Source organism: Lepidochelys kempii, chromosome 8 (genome assembly GCF_965140265.1).
Source record: "Lepidochelys kempii isolate rLepKem1 chromosome 8, rLepKem1.hap2, whole genome shotgun sequence".
Lineage (NCBI taxonomy): Eukaryota > Metazoa > Chordata > Testudines > Cheloniidae > Lepidochelys > Lepidochelys kempii.
In genome coordinates this window covers 46908945-46929126 of record NC_133263.1, presented here as the reverse complement: position 1 = coordinate 46929126, position 20182 = coordinate 46908945, and the positions used below count along the sequence as shown (strand labels likewise).

The 20182-nt window shown below is 42.0% G+C and overlaps 1 protein-coding gene across 4 annotated transcripts; it reads left to right on the top strand.

The window, feature by feature from the left end:
- Positions 1-301: 301 nt before the first annotated feature.
- Positions 302-15787, top strand: GORAB (golgin, RAB6 interacting). Of its 4 annotated transcripts, XM_073356360.1 has the most exons (5): positions 302-583; positions 2723-3071; positions 8610-8711; positions 10510-10650; positions 13959-15787. In XM_073356360.1, the coding sequence occupies exons 1-5, from the start codon at positions 520-522 to the stop codon at positions 14449-14451; spliced, it is 1149 nt and encodes a 382-aa protein (XP_073212461.1). In that variant the 5' UTR covers positions 302-519; the 3' UTR covers positions 14452-15787. The 4 variants fall into 4 exon arrangements, with proteins under 4 accessions (XP_073212461.1, XP_073212462.1, XP_073212464.1 ...); XM_073356361.1 differs by lacking the exon at positions 10510-10650 and having other exon boundaries at positions 304-583; XM_073356363.1 differs by lacking the exon at positions 13959-15787 and having other exon boundaries at positions 315-583; positions 10510-10654.
- The last annotated feature ends 4395 nt before the right edge of the window (positions 15788-20182 follow it).

Below are 20182 nucleotides of genomic sequence, written 5' to 3'. Positions count from 1 at the left end.
CAGCATTTGGAGGGCTCCAGAGGGGGTGTGCTCTGTTACGGCCTCGTTTGCTGCTTTCTCGGTGGCGCAGCGCCCCATGGGCGGAGGGGAGGAGACGCCAGCCTGGCTCCTGGCCCAGCAGTGGCACCCTGAAGGCACAGAGAAGGGAAGGAATCTGGGCTCGGCCCCTTACCCCTGGGCCTGGAGAGCAAGGGACGATCTACGACAGGATGGGAGGCGGGAGCCACATGCCGCGCCCCGGTCTGCCAGGCTCCTCCCCCTCAGATCTCCCGGCCCAGCAGCCACCTTCCCCTGGAAGCCCCGCCCTCTTCCCCATGGTAACGCGCTAGGACCCCGCCGGGCTGCCGTGGGGTGCCTGCTCTCAGTGATCGATACGCCTCCCTGGCGTAACAGGCTGTGGGGAAGCGGCCGGCGGAGCTCGGGGCAGCTCCGGGCGCGGGGTCCTGCCGAGGCCTGAACGTGGCAGCGGAAGGAGGAAGCGCCGGCCGCGAGCGCCGCCACCTCCCGGCATGAGGCGCTATGGCGGGGGGCTGGGCCGGCTTCTCCGAGCAGGAGCTGCGGAGGCTGCGGGGGCCGCACGCAGGTACCGGCCGGGGCGAGCGGGGGCCGGGTATCCCTGCCCCGGAAGCTGGGGGGAGGCACTTGCTGGTTCCCCGGGGCAGCTGCTCGGAGCCTGGCGTTGCCCCCCGCTGGGCGCGGAGCTGGGGTCGGGGCCCCGTCCGAGACCGGCCTCTCCTGGGACCTTGGGTCTGGCCCGAGCTCGCGGGGCGGGGCGGGGCGGGGGCGGGGCGGGGCAGCCGGAGCCCTGGGCCTGCCCGCGGCTAGCTCGACCGGGTGCTGACAGTCGCGGGGCTGGAGCCGGGCCCGCCTGGAGGGATCGGTCTCTCCTGGCCCTGGGCACGAGCGGGGTCTGTGGCGATGCCCAGCCCTGGAGGGGTCTTGGCCAGCTCGCTCCGGAGGGGAAAGGCCCCTTTCGACCCCGAGCCCGGGAGGGTCGGTAACCGCTGGGACAGTGTCCCCAGGAGGCCGGTGGCTTTGCGCGCCGTGGCCAGTTTTAAATCAAGCGATTCTGTTGTCCTGAGCTTGGAACAGGGCTTAGCTTGGGGACGTGCTGCGGGCTGCGTTAGGCAGGGGCTCGGTGCGGGGGAGCGCAGTGGTTCCTTCCGGCCTTCGAATGTGTGAATCTCTAGCTGGTTTCTTACATGTATGTGGTGAAAGAGATTCTCCCTCTCTCCTCCTTCCCTTCTCTCATCTCATAGCTTTTACGACTACAAGGCACCATTATGATCATGTAGTCCAGGGGTTCTCAAACTGGGAGTCGTGAGGTTTGAATTGTCGCCCGGTGCATGGGTGGCAGTCTGAGCCAGCCCAGCTCCGCCCCATTCTGCCTCCAGCACCTCCAAAGGAAGGGCATCAAAATTGAAGTTTGCCCAGAGCACCGTTTTCCCTGAGGCTGGCTTTGGGACTGAGACAACATTAGAGGGCTTGATTGTTCAGCAGCTGAAGAGCTGCATTAAACCACAGAACAATCAGAACACTGGGATAGGCAAAAAAAAGTAATTCATAATTTAACAGTCAAGCACACAGGTGGGGTGGTGCTGGCGGGGGGCTTGTGCGGGCTATAGGCACCCCAAACTTTGCATTAGCCACCCTTCCCAGCGCAAAGGTCAAGCGTTACACAGAGGTAAGGGTGGCATTGTATTGCATTGTTACCTTTAGTTCTGCACTGCTGCTGGTGGTGATGCTGCCTTCAGAGCTGGGCACCCAGCCAGCAGCTGCTGCTCTCCAGCCACCCAGCTCTGAAGGCAGCACCTGCTGCCGGCAGCACCGCAGAATTAAGGGCGTCAATGAGGCGTGAGTAAGTTTGCTGTGAAAAGTGATATTTGTATGTATGTTAATAATACTTTTCACAGCTTCCCGGCTAGCTAGCTAGGAAGTTTGCCCTAGTAAATCTGCTGTGAAAGGTGATATTAACAAACATACAAATATAACTTCCCAGCAGACTTAGCACCAGTGCCACTCTTACTTCTGTGCTGCACCTGGTGGCGGCGCGGCTTTCAAAGCTGGGCAGCTCTGAAAGCAGTGCTGCTGCCAGCAGCAGCGCAGAAGTGAGGGTGGCACTGGGGCACTAAAATCTGCCCCGAAAAGTGATATTGACAAAGTTGCTTCATGCCTCTCCCCCCAGTATTAAACAGTGACTATTTAAAAAAATAACATTTTTGCTTATAACAATAATTTGATAAAAATGTGTTACTTTTTCTCACTGCTTTTAAATTAAAACTAAGTTCATTTTAAACAGTAGGGTTATATATTTAGCGTTTAAAATAGTGTTATAAATTAAAAACATATTTTTATATTTAAGGGGGGGTCTGCTCTTAGAAGCTTGCTGAGCGAAAGGGATCACCAATACAAAAGGTTTGAGAACCACTGATCTAGTCTGACCAACTGCATTGTCCAGTTGCATCCAGTGATTCCTGCATCCAGCCCAACAACTTGTGGTTGAACCAGAACATGCCTTTTGGAAAGACCTGAAAGCTTGATTGAAAGATTTCAAGTGATGGAGAATTTGCCACAGTTTTGAGTAATCCAGGAATTCTATCCACCATCCAAGCTCCTGTATTTCACTGAAATAATCTGAACCTCTAGTATTAATACTATAGCAGCAAAACACTTTTACGTGCCTCTCTTAAAAGGGTTCTGTTTTTATTTTTACTATAAACAGATACTTCTGAATCTTCTGATCAGCAGCGTCGACCCTTGTCTGTAAATAAGAGCCGTCAGCAGTTGCAACGAGAAAAAGCTCTTCAGCACCAATGTCAGAAACTGGGACTGCAGGATGGAGCAGCCTCGGTACCTCCAGAACAGCTGCTTTCTGTACCAAAACACAAGCCCTGTCTTCCTCAGCAGCCTCTGCCACTGCCTCCTCCATCCGCAATGGAGGATCAAAGGCAACATGACACCAGAGATCAACAGAATGCACAGGGACTTGAAAATCCTTGTAATGACAATGAAAAACACCAGGACCTCCCTGTAAAGATGGATTTCAAACTGGAGAAAAAGAGAGTGGAATTGTTAGTAAGTCTGTAAAATCAAGGGATTGGTTTTATTCCTTACTAATTCATCATTTTGTTGTACAATAAACTGAAACTTAATATTAAACTGTACTGCATTTTAGAATAAGAAGTCTTCTCCTTTGCTTCTTTCCTGCTGATCCTTTACTTGCTACCCTTTGTTCAGTTATAGCTCATGTAGAACAGAGTCCTGCAATCTTAAGGGCTAGTCTACACTGGCAACATTAAAGTGCTGCTGCAGCAGCCCTTTAACGTGGCTTGTGTAGTCATGGCAGAGCGCTGGGAGAGAGTTCTCCTACCGCTCTAAAAAAAAAAGCCACCTCCACGAGGGGCACGGCTCCCAGCACTGGGAATGCGGCTCCCAGCGCTGGTGCACTGTCTACACTTGCGCTTTACAGCGCTGAAACTTGTTGCACTCAGGGGTGTGTTTTTTCACTGAGCGAGAAAGTTGCAGCGCTGTAAAGTGCCAATGTAGACAAGCACTAATTTGTGCAGATAGGAGTCCCGTTGTCTTCAGTAGACTCGGTGCAGGCCAGATTGCAGGATTAAGGACCTAAATTGTGAGGCGTCCAGGTCATGGGACTGTTGGGTGTTTTTTTTTAGATTGTCTTTGAAGGGTTAAGCACATCTCTGTATACTACAGAAATAAACCAGAATCAACAAAGCTCGCATTTGGAAATGCATCTTTTTGTTTCTGTGTAACTTTTGCCCCTTTCAATAAATTGCTCTCCTGGTTTTCAGAACTTTCTATGGGCCCTCTTTTGATTTGGTGTGGGGAAGGATTTCGGTTGTTTAGTCTCCCCCCCCCCCCCCTTGGCTAAATTATGGCTGGCTAAATTATAGCCAGCTAACACAGCTTTAGATGTGGTAGACTCATCTTGATGGGGTTTTTCAATTGTGTTGAGCTAACATGATTGGAAAAAAAACTATCCTTTTTACATCAAGAGAAGGCCGTGAAGTTAACTAGCTATGGGGTTCTCAAACTGAGGGTCGGGACCCCTCGGGGTCATGAGGTTATTACATGGGGGGTTGCGAGCTGTCAGCCTCCACCACAAACCCCGCATTTCTTCCATCATTTATAATGGTGTTAAATTAAAACCACATTTTTATATATTTATAGGGGGGGGGGTGTCACACTCAGAGGCTTGCTATGTGAAAGGGGTCACGAGTACAAAGTTTGAGAACCACTGAACTAGCTATACACTGGTGTTGTCTTACTTGCTGACTCAGTCTCTGCCTCCTCTGTAATTACTCCTTGTTACTCTACGGTGCGGGGAGGGGGTGCGCCAGAGACATTTTTTCACTTGTGGTGTTTATCTTGAGCTGTGTTTCTCGCCAAACTACTGAATTACCTGTTCTTTTAAAAGTTGATCTTAAACCCTTCCTGTTCACTTCAGTGTAGTGTCTCAAATCCATCCCAAATGTCCCTTTCCTACCTAACCACTCCTAATCTTCTGTTCTCTGCTTACTGTAACTAATAGAGCTGATCAAATAACTTATTGGATGAATTTCACAATTTTTTTCAATAAATTAAGCCAGTATTTCTCTCTCTTCACCCAGTTTGTAGAGCTGGGTGAATAAATATTTGACTGCGTAGAAATTCCTGATATCAGCATAGTTTTCATGATTTCCTCATTCTAGTAATTAGACTGCCAGACTGGATACTTGTTGTAACTATTTTGCCCTTGTTTGTCTGAAGTTAATTCTGGGTACCCAGAGTAATAAGATCTTAGGCTCCAAAGTTGTTATAGTTAATGCTAAAAAGTATTGGAAACAGATAAAACATCATGTTTTAGGGTTTGAGTTGATCTTTAACAATTAGGAGTTGGATGAGAGTATCACAGGGATCAAATTACCCCATAGGGGCCTAGAGTGGGGCTTTTTCCACCCTCCTCTGAACCGTCTGGACAGTAATTGCCATACTTGATCAGACGCATGCCCCATCTAGTCCACTATTCCATGTTGCTGTAAGCAGCTATGTGCAGTTTTAGTCAGGAAGTTCTCCTTCTCGCTGCTGTGGTACAGCACTGCATAAATGGCCAGGTTCTTTACGTGTATTTATTTTTCCTTTGTGTAAAAGACTGGATATTTGGCACAGCCTGTATTAAGGTGATTTTTGTTTCACATTTTAAAGTTTATTTTCCTGCATGCCTCCATACGCTCTGTTTCTTTTTCCATCAGCGAGAGTCCCAGTACTCAGTAGAATGTTCATTCTTCCACTATCTGTATGCATTTTGTAATGCTCCATGGCATGTATTCATTTAAAAAGTAAGCGCATACTTCAGCAAAGCCATGGACAGGGTGGATTTGATTTAAATCACTAGTCAGGAAGACTCTATTTAGTCCATGGATTTCTACATAAAAGTGCATTCTCGTTAGCTGTTATAACCTTAATACATGTTCTTCACAACTCAGAGATAGATGCAGGTTTCATTTTTAGAAGGTACACTCTATACAGTTTTAAACAGTGATTTATTTTTAAAACTTTTCAGATTAGTTTTACAGCTATATCAGAAAATGAATGATTGTTTGGTTATTTTATTTACCAAAGGTAATTGAAGCAGGTATTTATGAAGTCGTTGGGAGGTGAACTATCTCCAATTCAACAGGTTAATCATTAATATTTGGAGGATTTTCTTGCCAGGCTGTATAAGGAGGAGAACATCACCAGACAGACATTTAAATTGTTTTATTTAACTAAAACAACAACTTTAAGTATTCTGGATTTTTTTCAACAGCAAACATGTAATATTTTAACAGAAACAAGCATATGAATTTTTTAATTTAGTTAAACATTCAAGTTTTTTAAAATCAGGTTTGTTTTTGTTAAAATTGCTTTTAACTAAAATAATTAAATGAAATATTTAAAAAAAAACCAAAATTAAATCACCTATGTCAGCCAGGGCAACATGAGAAACTTAAAATATTGGCTTCTGCAGCTAACTCGGTCGTCTTCACCTTCATTTTCCTGTTTGTTCATAATCTGGAAAAGAAAAACAAGCTTTCCTGCTTTTTCAGGTCCCAAACAGTTTCTCAGTTTGGAATGAATTAGTCCAAAGGAAGAAAATATTCTTTCTACACTGGCAGAAGAAGCTACTGCTGTAAAAAGTGAGATTTATCACTTCAACAGTCTCTGAATCCAAGTGCTTAAGTGACTTCCACCAGTTCACTGGTGTGACTTTTTTTAAAACCTCATCAGCAAACATATATTTCTCTAATGGTTCTTATTTCAAACTGGGTCTCTTTTACGGCCTGCTGCCATTATAGGTTTTCCCTTCTAGTGAGAGAATGGTATGGTAGATCTCAAATCAATGAAGGCTACACTCAGAAAGACCTCAAGATTTCTGGAATATGCTGCTCAAACAGTTTCACTTCTGTTTCTACTACCTGTCCCTCCCTTCTCACATTTATTTCCAGACTTTTCCTTGTTCAGATGTATTCCGCCCTCAACACTCTTCTATTCAATGAACTCTTTGAAACTTTGCACTTTTAGAGAGAGGTAAGAGATTGACTCTGTGTGCGCAAATTTGCAGAGGGACTGTAGGGTTGAGGTCTGTTATTTCTCACCTCTAATTTAAAAACATTTTTTGTTGTTAACAAAAGCATGTTACCTCTGGAGACACAAATCCACAGTTTGACAACTGCAAAACTAAGCATCTCTGATTGTATCTTCTAGACTGAGCACTGAATCCCATTGGGTAGATAGAAAGATTAACCTAAATAATCTATACAGAATCCTGTGGAACCCCATAAAATTGGGTCCCTAATCCATGAACTATTGGAACTCATTTACAAAACTTTTCTTAAAGATTACATGCATATATTGTCTCATAGTATAGAATTAGAATTTATAATCCCTATTCCATGATGAGATATCTTTGAGCTGTAATGTATCTTAATTAAAACTATCTTTAGGTAGGTTTTTTGAGGAAAAAACCTTTTTCAAAAAAATCTGATTTTTTTTTTTTTATCTTTTTAAAAAAATCATTGATTTTTATCCACCCTGGCCATGGACAGTGCTATTTCTGACTGATAGGGCCAAACTATCCCACTCAGCACACGCTATAGCTAATCTGTTGGTTGCTGCCCAGCAGCCACCAGTGCAGCCCCAGCTACTATGTATATTCCATTGGAACATTCCCACTTCAAATAACATCACCGTGTTCTAGCATCACAATGGTTTGAAAAAATTTCTTCCTTCTCTTTAGCTATCAAGTAACTTCTGATGTTTTATTCTGGGGTGGATTGATTTACATCACAGCAATTTAAATCACCAAGTGGAAATCCTCAATTTCAATCATCAACTTTAATCAACGTTTTCATTTGTACTTCAGTTATTTTCTCAATAAAGGTGCATTCTCGATGGTTGATATAACCATTAAAACATGTTGATTTACAACTAAATAGAACCTTTACACGCTAGTTTGGTACATCTCTTTGCTACCTAGGAGCATATACTGTACCTGTATATATTTAGACAATTGTATAGCTTACTATTTTCAGATTCTTATTAACTGTATCTTCTTTGTATGTTAGAAAATGGTGAATGATATGTTGCGCATTTACTAGATAATTAACTTTTTGCTCATGATTTGTGTCAAGCTGCATTGGGGGGGGTAACTGGAATTTAATTAAACACACAAAACCGCATATAAAATTTTTATTAAACAAAATAACATGGAATGTTTTGGATACATAAACTTCTCTGATCAAAACATGTTTCACATTTACAACTAAATTATAATACGTTCAGGCCTTAACCTATTTTATATTAAATTCAGATTTAATTTTTAAAAAGGTTTGTTTGTAAAAAGAAAACCTTACTATAATTTAAATAAAATCAGACACCCAATTTAAATACAAAAATAGTTTTTTAAATTAAAAAACAATCATTTTTATCCTCCATTGTATTCCTTGCTCATGGAAGAGCAGACATATTACGCATTAAATTATGGGGAGAGGATTGTTACTGAGATCCCTTTGAAAAGGTGATGGATGAAACCACCACAACAACTAACATAATGTGACTTAGGTAGGGAAAAATGGCTTTTGGCCACCAACAGCCACATCCAAAGACTGGCATTCATCTAATCCAATTAGGATGAATTTCTATAATACCATAAAACATTTCTCTGCCCAGGATTTTAGAGATAGGATGGGGTGTGTATGATTTCTAGTGAAAATCACCGTTTGTGAACAGTATATGCTCATTTTAGTTAAAAACATGGAATTCTAATGTAGAAAAGAACTAACCCCACATTCTTTGTTCATAAGAAACCCTGGTTTGTTTGGATTTTTTTTTTTTTTTTTAAAGAGCAAATGTGTTGAGTATCTCCTGAAGCTAATAACCCTTCTTCCTGGTCAGTCTTCCTTCCTAATTCCCACAGAACCAAGGTGTTGAGCTGTCCTTGGATTCTTGGAAACCCTTAATGGGTACTCTAACAAACTAAACACAAGGACAAGGAGTATGACTGCTGTTTTGGGTGGGGAGGAAAGAAATGAACTCTCGTTTAACCCTGTTGCTTTGTCAATGCCCAGGCAGGAGAAATCTCGTTGGGAGGTTCTCCAGCAGGAACAGCGGCTGATGGAAGAGAAGAATAAACGCAAGAAGGCGCTCCTGGCCAAAGCTATTGCTGAAAGGTGATGAGGGCATTCTGCATTCTAATTCCATACCTAGGGAAGGGGGGTGTTTATTGTCTATGATAAGTTACTAAGTTTTAGCAAATCCATCTTGTCCCGCTTTCCTCTGCACTAACGGCTTTTTTTGTGCAAATCAGCAACAGTACACGATACTCACATTTTATTCCAAATTGTGTGGTGACTACGAAGCTTTTTTTATGTGGATTGCATTTCTGAAGATGCAGCTTCTTCTGCAGACTGATAATTCCTGTTACAACTTTGCAGAGTGAATCTGATGTTCTTGAACAGATCAGTGACTGAGCATTTCATATGGTGGTTTGTGTACAGTGAGTAGAGCAGGGGACAGGGAGTCAGGACTCCTGGGTTCTAGTCCTAGCTCTGCCAGTGACTTGTTATGAGACATTTAGGAAGTTACTTAGTCTGTTTGTTCCCTCGCCTATAAAATGGGAATATTATCTTTTTCTCAGAAGTCTGGAGAGACTTAATTCATTAAGGTGTGTAGTTTAAAGTGCTTTGAGATTCTCTGATGAAAGGATCTCTGTTAAAAACATCTTAATATTAATGAAAAATGCAGCAAGTTGAGTCTGATAGAAGAGGACAACTAGCTGTGCTAAGTTCAGACTGAATACACACTGTGATAGAAAAGTGTTGGTATTAAGTGAGAGACCTTTAATGCTAAGTCAAGAGGGAGTGTAGAGATGAACGAAGCAGCAGTGACTAATAGGTTTCAGAGTATAGGACTAGAAAATACAAGAATTGGGTGAGTGAAATAGAGAAGACTAGAAGATATAGTTGATGGGGCTAATATGTAGTTTGGAAAAAGTGGATGAGCTAAAAGCGCTTATTAGTCTGCTGGCACAAGGGTGAAAGATAGGGCTGGGTTGACATTTAGTTGTGGGAATATCAGGATAAGTCTCTGTTACCGTTGAACGCAAAGGAATTGATAATATAAGGGGCATTTGGAGGTGGTATGTATCTGGACATAGGTGGTGTGAAAAAAGTATTGGTTACAGGACCAGTTGCTGCTAGAATTGGTGAATTGATTAAAAAGGTGACAGTGGTTTGCTAATGCTGGTCAGTCAGAAGACTGGAGATTTTAAGATACCTATGGCTATTTTATGGAATATCAAATCTGTGTTTGACAAGCGTGGTGCACGAATCCGATGGGTGGGGGTAGCGTGGCCTAGTATGAGATCTCATTGAAAATGAGCTGAAGTGCTTGGATCTGAACATGCTTCCTGTAGATTGTTTTAGTTCTTGAAAACTTACAAATGTAATAAACAGAGTTGAAAGAGATTATTTAGGGCTTGATTGAAATCTTTCATATTTGATGTGAATCTTTCCATTGACTTCATTGGGCTTTGGATCAGGCCTATAGAGAGTAATCCTACAAAATGGAAATAACCACGTTAGGTGACCCAGTCCCTTTTTGGCTCCTGCTATCTGGGATTCTTTGAGAGGGGAAAGTTGCAGGACAATGTGCCCTTTTCCTTTCTAGCAGTTTCCTGTGTTCTTACGCTTAAAGTTACTTAATTTCAGAGAGTGAATTTTCCAAGTGAAGGAATACAATCCATTTTGGGCACTTTTGATTGCAGTCATTACATAATTTTGTTTGACTGTTAATAGCAGGCACTTTAGATCCCCATAGATATGGGAAGAGAAATCAAGAGTCTTAAACTATGAAAGAGAAACCTTTGAGCAACTACTAATGAGCTGATGAGGCTGTAATTGAAACACAACATGTCTCTTGTGTAGGATGCTTCTAAAGAGAGAGAAAATTTGCGTCGTGTTTTTTCAGATCCAAAAGAACTCAGGCTGAAACAGTGAAACTAAAGCGGATCCAAAAAGAGCTGCAGGCTCTGGATGACATGGTGTCTGCTGACATTGGAATCTTAAGGAACCGAATTGATCAGGCCAGCATGGACTATTCGTTTGCTCGGTAAGCGATTAACAGACAGCAGCGAGTGCTCTTGGGAAAATGTGTAAGAACATAATGGCCATACTGGGTCAGACCAAAGGTCCATCCAGCCCAGTATCCTGTCTACCGACAGTGGTCAATGCCAGGTGCCCCAGAGGGAGTGAACCTAACAGGTAATGATCAAGTGATCTCTCTCCTGCCATCCGTCTCCACTCTCTGACAAACAGAGGCTAGGGACACCATTCCTCACCCATCCTGGCTAATAGTCATTAATGGACAACCTCCATGAATTTATCTAGTTCTCTTTTAAACCCTGTTATAGTCCTAGCCTTCACAACCTCCTCAGGCAAGGAGTTCCACAGGTTGACTGTGCTCTGTGTGAAGAAGAACTTCCTTTTATTTGTTTTAAACCTGCTGTCCATTAATTTCATTTGGTGGCCCCTTGTTCTTATATTATGGGAATAAGTAAATAACTTTTCCTTATTCACTTTCTCCACACCACTCATGATTTTATATACCTCTATCATATCCCCCCTTAGTCTCCTCTTTTCCAAGCTGAAAAGTCCTAGCCTCTTTAATCTCTCCTCATATGGGACCCGTTCCAAAGCCCTAATTGTTATAGTTGCCCTTCTCTGCAGTTTCCTTTTACTGAAGAAAGGCTGAGGGGAGTCATGTCACTTTAGTCATGTGCATTAAAAAAGACAATGCCAGGTGTATTTTAATAAGTTTTACTATACAGTGGTTTCTCTTAAGATCACAATGGCCTAAACAGAAGCTTGCAACTGATTGAAAAGTTTCCTGACGGAAAACTTTACTTGCCATCTTCCCCCCCTTTCATCGTACATACGTGCTGGACCATTATGGTAGGGTTGCACATAAGCACTACTGTGTTACAGGGTTTCATTGCTGGCTTTTTTTCCTGGGAAAAGAGCAGTTTTTAAAAAAGAACCAAACACATGTAATGTATTACATCAACTCTGTAAACAAAAGTCCTGAGTCAGGAAAGCACCCTAATTCAGGACAGCACTTAAATTCCATTGAAATCTGTGGGACTTGCATGCTTGCCTAAAGCTAAGTATGTACGTAAGTGCTTTCTTAAATTGGGACCAAATGTAGGTCAGTTTCAGACTTCAAGGTTTTCAATGTCTCTTTCCATCATCTGAGGTTTTTTTATTACTATTATTATTACTACTACTACAAGGGAGTGCAACTCTGATTCCCTTTTGCAGCATCCTTCAGCATGCAAAATTAATCTGAGTGCCTCATTAGTATAGGGTAAACCGCAACATGAGTATGTAAATATAAGCATGTTTATACAGGCATTTAATAAAATGGAAATGTTTGGTTGTGGTTTTTAGTTCACTATCCAACGTGTAGACATTGTAGTTTTCCTTGTGATTTTTGCTGTGCATTGACCACAGGCCAATAAACATGATTAGCTTTTAAATGAATACCAGTGGTATCTAAGAACTGAGGATAGCTATCGACTATTATCATTTAAAATGGCAGAGACTGGCTGACCTTATGTAGTTCCACTATTTTAGGATATTCTTTAAAAATCTCAGTTTCAGATCTATGCCAGAGAAGACTTTTCAGTGCCAGTGTGTTTGTAGGATTTGCTCAGAGAGATTTCAGAAATCATGAAACATTTAGACATGTTATCATAAAACATTACACCCATTTGAACTCTGCATTTTAAATTCTCAGTGGTAGGAAAAAATCATACAGAATGTTTACAGGAAACTGTATTTAGGTAACAAAGATGGGAAAAGGAAGGTTAGTAAGGAAAGAAGGCAAAGCTTTAAAAATATGCCTAATGAGTTTGCTGTGTTTTGTATAATCAGTTTTTCATGGTTTGGAAAGTAGAGTTACACATGGATTTTCAGTGTTGTAGAATATACCACCCACCATTAAAAGCTTTCATTTACCTAACAAGCAATGTCTTTCTGAGCAATTATTGAAGTTTTGCCTTATATTTTAAGGCTAAATGCCAAATTAGTTTAACCTGCCAAGAAGTGCAATATTTATAGTCCTAATTGCATAGTTGGACATCTGACTGTTACAAAATGGAATATTTATAAATATTCCAATGCAAAAAAACTATGTGAATGCAGGTTTAGTTTTAGTTGGACAGATGTTTCCACAGTAAGCTTAATTTTGTTTCTTACATGTATGCTTCGTGTCTGAGTCCTTCATTACATAGTCTCTGTGGCTCATTATGTGATCGCTGTGACTCCTTTGTGACAGAAAGAGCAGTGGGTATTTTAGGGGCCCTGTGGACATGGCTTTGTCATTGACTGCCAGGGATAGAGCTCCAGCTGGGGGCAGAATCCTGCAGTTATTTCTTACTGGAATATACTCTGAAAGAATTCCTGTTCCATTTTGTTCTGCTTCCTCAAACAAAAGGACCACTGTGTCCCTCTATTGCTTGGTAGTGAGACACCTGAATATGGCTTTATGAAGCAGCTCTTTGTTTTTACAGGCACCTTTGTGATACTATATTGGTGGATGCTCTCTGTCACAAGGTGCAGTACGGCTGTGCGTATGATCCACAGCCTGCCTCCCTCCCCTCTCAGCCAGCCTGTGGTATCCTTCTGCTAGTTAAGTCCTTCCACTGTTATGTTGCCCCATAAAATCTTTGTAATTGTTGCTTTACATTAGAAAGTTTGTCATGTCAGAATGTAGGAACTGCTAAGTGTTCATGCTGATGATACAATTATTTCTACACTGGTGGCTCTGCAAAAGCTGTGATCGTTGTATAGTGTCGTGTGCTGTGCCCATCTGGACTGCTAGTGACATAGGTGTATGTTTCTTTGAATGGGCAGGAAAGTACACTTCTAGAAAAGACTGAAGTAGCAACGTAACTACTTCATTAATTACATAGAAATTATATCTGTTGGATTGTTGATCTGTTTAACAATAAAATGAACATGAATCGCTTTGGTATCTTTCTGAATAGTTAATTTTCCATTGGAATATATGGAGCAGTTACTAGTGGTGATTTCTTTCAGCATGCTGGAGATGAATCTCATACAAAAATCAACAAAATTGTTTGCCACCTGTGTATTTCAGGCAAGGGAATTTACTCCTAGAATGCAGCAGCAGTAGAAACTAACGGAGTGGACTTTCTTCTGTTGGCACATTCTCCTTTCCGTCCTTTGCTTTATAATTGTTGAGCAATGTTGCTGTGTGCTATTAAATAGCTGGCATTGTCCTCTCCAGAGGAGAATGCCTTTCAGTGACAGATCAAGTATTCATCCATGTGTGTAACTTGTAAAGCACTTTGGGATTCTTCTGAATGAATAACACCCAAAAAATTATTTTTGCAGGAAGCGATATGATAAGGCAGAGTCAGAGTACATAGCAGCAAAGCTAGATTTCCAACAGAAGACTGAGATCAAGGAACGTCTCACAGAGCATCTATGCACTATCATACAGCAGAATGAGCTCCGTAAAGCCAAGAAGCTGGAAGAGTTAATGAAGCAGCTGGAAGTGGAGGCAGATGAAGAAAATCTGGAACTTGAGATTGAGGTGGAGCAGATGCTGCAGCTCCAGGAGGCAGAAGCAGGGAGACAGGCTTCCCAGTCTCGGAATCTGTCTCGGACTGCTGAGGAAAATGCAGCTCCACGTGCTACAGTGGAGGAGAATGAACATGCTGGTGCTGCTTCTGAACAGTTAGCGGAGCAGCCTGGAAATTCCTGTAGCAAGTCACTTTCAAATATGGGTAGCCAAAATCAATCAGTAAACACTACTCGGGATGAAACCCTAGCTCGCTCTGATACATTACTATTGTATGCAGATAGGGTAGCATCTGATGGATGATATACTTGATTTACTGCATGCTATAGGTTACCCCAAGGCTTCTCCAGTGTCAGTAACACATCCCTCTTACATTGCCTCTATTTTTAATTTGATTAAAATAATCAATTTTTAGTGACCTGTCAGAATCTTCCATTCTGGGTCACCTGTCTGTCCTGTTTTGTATTTTTAGGTCCATTCATCCCCAGATTTGCTCACTATTTATGGAGCTTTCTGAGAGTGGGGCTTGCTAGAAAGGAGTACTAAGAAGTGGGCAGCAATGTTTGTCTGTAGGCTGGGCTTGTGTGAGACTGAAGATTCCCAGCTAACTATTGCCGACATCAAACCAAGAAAGGGAGGTGCTTGTTTTCTTGAGAGGGTGTCATAAAAGATTAGGTTTGATTACCGAGGTGTTCTTTTCCTCATGCACGGTGATAGGACATTTCCAATCTGTCCACAAATTTCCTTTGCAAATTTCTTTTAATTGTGTAAAACCTGGCTAGGTTTCAGAGATATGGATATGGGAGCTGATACTTTATTCTGTAGAGAATTATAAACAGATTTAGATTTGTATGTTGCTATAAAGACCAAGTTGGCTGTAATATTTCCTATTTATAACGGGTGTCTATTTTTTACAAATTATTGTAAAAAATTTGCAATATCTGGTCTTTGGAGTCTGATTTGTGAAATTACAGCATCAAATGTGTTACAAAAGTATCAATATATGGTAGAAAGGAGGTGGTTATAGCCAAAAACCGTACACTAGAGATCTGTCTAGTATTGAGGCAAATGCGATTACAAATATTTGTCTCATTTTCAGTAACATCATAGCTGCCTTAAATCTGAGAAATCAAACTGGTGTAGATAAAATAATGAATAACCCCAAAAGTAAATGGGAACTAAGCCTTTCCATACATTATGTAATGTTCAGTAAATTAAAGTTAACAATTTCCTTGTCCTAAGGGTGGGTGTATATAACCCCAGTAGAACCTTGTTAATTTGCCCAATTATTGTTTTCAAAAGGATTTTAAAAAAATCATTCCACATGGGGAAAGACAAAGGAATACAATTTTGGTTTTGTGATGACCTCTTGGAGTGGGGTGGTTTGCAGAGGGGCTGTGATGCAACCATGAACCAGACAGCAATTTTCATATCTTCTCTGCTACACAGTCTGCAGCTTTCTTTCACTATGGACATTTTAACTGTTTCTCTTATACTGAATGTTTGTATGTCACAGTTTGACAATCACCGGAGTGACCCCACCAAACGCGATTATGAGGGTTCAATTATCTATTCAGTCTTTGAAAACCATCACACTTTATTCACAATTTTTATTGTAAAAATAAATTAATGTATCTTCTATGTGGCTTGTTTACTTTCAGTTATAGTATTTGGTGTTCAAGAGACAGGACATGAGTAGGTTCTGAATAATCATGTAGCAATCTTGAACGATATACCCTTTGACAGCCTTCCTCTATATGCAACCAGCACCCCAAAGGTAGTGCTTCCAAACAAAAAAGTGTGTAAAATAGCCTTGGAGAGCTGTATCCCATAACATGGAACTCCAGCTAACTGCAAGCTGGAGGTGCTGTAGGAAACATCTTCGTCACAGTGGCTGCAGTGAGCATCTTCTGGGGGAAACAGTCTCAAGAGAAGTTCTCCCACACACATTCCACAGTTACTGTCTGTCTGGTGGATGGTTTATAAAACTGGAAATTCAAAACCCACCTTTGTTATATTAGATATGAAATATTGTATACGGGGCACTGCATGGCAACACAGTACTATGGGAATCCTATTACTTTCCTGGACAGAGCGTAGAGATCCACCTATGTTCTCCAGAATTAGGATTGGACACATTCATTCATGCTGCAATTATGAATTGGCTTGTGACTGTGGCTGATGGTGACAGCTGACAAAACTGGAGACCAGCAAGCTCAATAAAAGCATTTGGCAGGTGCTTGGAAAAGGATATAGTGCTTAACTCAACACCCAGGCCTGCTGTCCCAAACCCTTGGGCTATATTATACATTTTGCTACTTCAACTGCAGAAAGGCCCTGGCTGGAGCACTGACAGGTAGTTGAAATAGCGAGAGAGGGACAAGCCACAAGTTTTAGTTAAGGTTGTACCTCTGGTCACATAGTGTGAATGTTATGGGCAGAAACTAATTTTAAATCTGACCGCTGCTGCTTCTACAATAGCTTGACTTTTCTAGCAGTGACATCTCAGCCCTGACTTGACCCGGAGAGTTTGGAGGGGGAAAAAAGTTTAAATGTGTCCCCAAAATTGCTTAATCCTGCTGATCGGCTCCCAGCTTCAATGTGAATTGATCCTCATCCAATCAGGGAGCAGAAACAACAGCATCTCCCTGAAATTATCTAATTGCACAATGGTAATAATGAATAACAAATGCCCACAGTGAACACACAGTGTGAGCATCTGATAGGCAGAAATGTGTCTGTGAAATGATCATCCAATAATTGCAACAAAGTGAACACTTCAAAACAGAAACTGTGGGCAAGATGTATCAATTTAGCAGATTTTCAAGAGTAGCTAAGAGATCTAAAGCACAAGTCCTATTAAAAAGAAAAGGAGGATTTGTGGCACCTTAGAGACTAACCAATTTATTTGAGCATAAGCTTTCGTGAGCTACAGCTCACTTCATCGGAGTGAAGCTCACGAAAGCTTGTGCTCAAATAAATTGGTTAGTCTCTAAGGTGCCACAAGTACTCCTTTTCTTTTTGTGAGTACAGACTACTAACATGGCTGCTGCACTGAAACCTGTCCTATTAAAAGACATTCCTTGGCATGAACAATCTTATATCCAGCTGAAACATCTGAAAAACAGCGCCCACAAAGCAACCCAAACATAATGCTGAGGACTTTTACTGTGTCAGAGAGTAGAGTGTTCTGAATCAGCAGTGCCAATTTCTGTAATATGGGGGTTTTCTTTGCTGGTCCCTCCCTTCCCCCCCATCTAACTTCTGACCAAGTCTAGCTCTGTTTAGCTTCTGAGATTGCAAACTGAAGTTGTCTGGCTAGAAGCCATCAGGAGATATTAAATGCAAATGGATAACATTTGATCATTTTTCTCTGCAGGAAAGAGTTAAATTTATTTTTTCTCTTGCTTGCAAAGCTCTTCTCTGACAAGTGATATAAAACACTACAATTGTGTCATTTCCACTTCAGCCTGACACAGCTTGAGTAAGTTCACAAATATTTTGATGGGTGCCAGTCTGACAGTTTTTAATTCTCCCCATGCAGGAATTAAGCAGTCCAATCATAACAATATGTATGTTGGTCAGAAGTGCCAAGAGATTGTTTGGGGGAACTAAAGAGTTTTCTCCTCAAAGGAAATAGAACAATTGAAATCAAGCAAAAGCTACTCTTAGCTTCATAGTTAGAGTCCTACCAAATTCAGGGTCCATACTGGTCAATTTTACAGCCATAGGATTTGAAAATTAGTCAATTTCATGTTTTCAGATGATGTGTTGTAACCATGAGGGTCCTGACTCAAAAGGTGGTCATGGGGGTGTTGCAAAGCTGTTGTAGGGGGAGTTGTGGATTGCCACCCTCACTTCTCTGCTGGGCTCTGAAGGCAGCAGCCCTGGAGCTTCCTTCAGCCACAGGAGGTTCCTGGAGATGGAGGTGGCTCTGATCTCCCCCATGCTGCTAGGAGCGCTGCAGTTGGAGACTCCTAACTGCTAGTTCCAGCTGGACTGGGGAGGGACAGGACTTGCTCTTCTGCATGGCTGTGACTGGGGGGAGATCAGACCCACCTCTGGGTACCTACCTTGACTGCAGAATGTTGCCGGAGGTGGAAGTGGGTCTGATCTCCCCCGTGCTGCTGGGAGCACACCAACCAAGGGAGGTATTTGGAGGTGGGTCTGATTTCCTCCCAAGTGCTGCCGTGCAAGGGAAGAGTCCTGACCCTCCCCAGCCCGGAGGGCACTAGCAGCTGGAGCCGGGGGCACAGTAGGAGCCCAAAGCTGGGGTGCCCCCAGCCCTGCCCCTGTCCTCCCCTCCCGTAACTAGATTTCATAGGGTAGGTCTGATTTCATGGTCCGAGACACATTTTTCACAGTTGTGAATTTGGTAGGGACCTATTCATAGTATTTAATACATTTCATAGCATTCAGTCTACTCCATTGTGGAGTGAACTGATGAGCATTATGAGTGTTATAGCATGGTAGTAGTAGAATGGATTTCTTCAGAATTCTGAAGTTTTTGTGGGTAGATTAGTAATGGATGTGCTGATTTCTCAATCACGGTGTTGTGTAAAGGTCTGCCTTTGGGAGTTCAACCCAGGATTGAGCACATCTTAGTGAAAGATGGGGGGAGGGTAGCAATTTACAATATCTTAGGGTTTTATTTAATATTTCATCCCAAAGCACTTTACAGCCAAATATCACTTGACCTATTTGTGATGCTGGCAGACCACGTGCCAGCTCATACCAAGGTCCCAGGGTCTCAACTGGACATGGACAAATGCATAGCTGGAACCAGTCTGGCTCCCCTGTGTGTTTGTATTGTTAAAATAGTTATTAGAGTTATAACAATGTGTTTAGATTTTATGAAATGCTTGTAAGTTGCTGCATGCATTAATCTCACCTAGAACATCTGTATCTCATGTTGTCAGGTAATATGAGTGTTTATACCTGTAAATCACCAGACAGGAAAGAAGCATTAATGAGTGTGAAATACTAGTTTCCAACAGGAAGTGTTATCTCCTGCCTAACGAAAAAGGCCCATCAACACCGAACGAATGATTGTGGAACATCAGAGGACAAAAGGCTAATGCAGTCCAAGGATGCATCAGGCGAGGTATTTCCAGTAGAGACAGGGAAGTGTTAATACCATTATACAAGGCATTGGTGAGACCTCATCTGGAATACTGTGTGCAGTTCTGGTCTCCCATGTTTGAAAAAGATTAAGTCAAACTGGAACAGGTGCAGAGAAGGGCTACTAGGATGATCAGAGGAATGGAAAACCTACCTTATGAGAGGAGACTCAAAGAGCTTGGCTTGTTTAGCCAAACCAAAAGAAGGCTGAGGGGAGATGTGATTGTTCTGTATAAATACATCAGAGGGACAAACACCAGGGAGGGAGAGGAGTTATTTAAGTGCCAAGAACACAAGAACTAATGGCTATTGTCAAGGTTCCTCCCCCACTCTGAACTCTAGGGTACAGATGTGGGGACCTGCATGAAAACCTCCTAAGCTTACTTTTACCAGCTTAGGTTAAAACTTCCCCAAGGTACAAATTAATTTTACCTTTTGTCCTTGGAATAATCACTGCCACCACCAAACTCTAACTGGGTTTACTGGGAAATGTAGTTTGGACACGTCTTTCCCCCCAAAATCCTCCCAACCCTTGCACCCCACTTCCTGGGAAAGGTTTGGTAAAAAATCCTCACCAATTTGCATAGGTGACCTCACAGACCCAAACCCTTGGATCTGAGAACAATGAAAAATCATTCAGTTTTCTTACAAGAAGACTTTTAATAGAAATAGAAGTAAATAGGAGTAAAGGAATCACCCCTGTAAAATCAGGATGGTAGGTACCTTACAGGGTAATTAGATTCAAAACATAGAGAATCCCTCTAGGCAATACCTTAAATTACAAAAAAGACACACAGACAGAAATAGTCATTCTATTCAGCACAATTCTTTTCTCAGCCATTTAAAGAAATCATAATCTAACGCATACCTAGTTAGATTACTTACTAAAAGTTCTAAGACTCCATTCCTGTTC

Coding starts and splice junctions, on each gene's coding strand:
- GORAB (XM_073356360.1), top strand. CDS start 520: ATGGCGGGGGGCTGGGCCGGCTTCTCCGAGCAGGAGCTGCGGAGGCTG. Junction 3,072..8,609: donor GAGAAAAAGAGAGTGGAATT/GTTAGTAAGTCT, acceptor GTCAATGCCCAG/GCAGGAGAAATCTCGTTGGG. Junction 10,651..13,958: donor ATGGACTATTCGTTTGCTCG/GTAAGCGATTAA, acceptor TTATTTTTGCAG/GAAGCGATATGATAAGGCAG.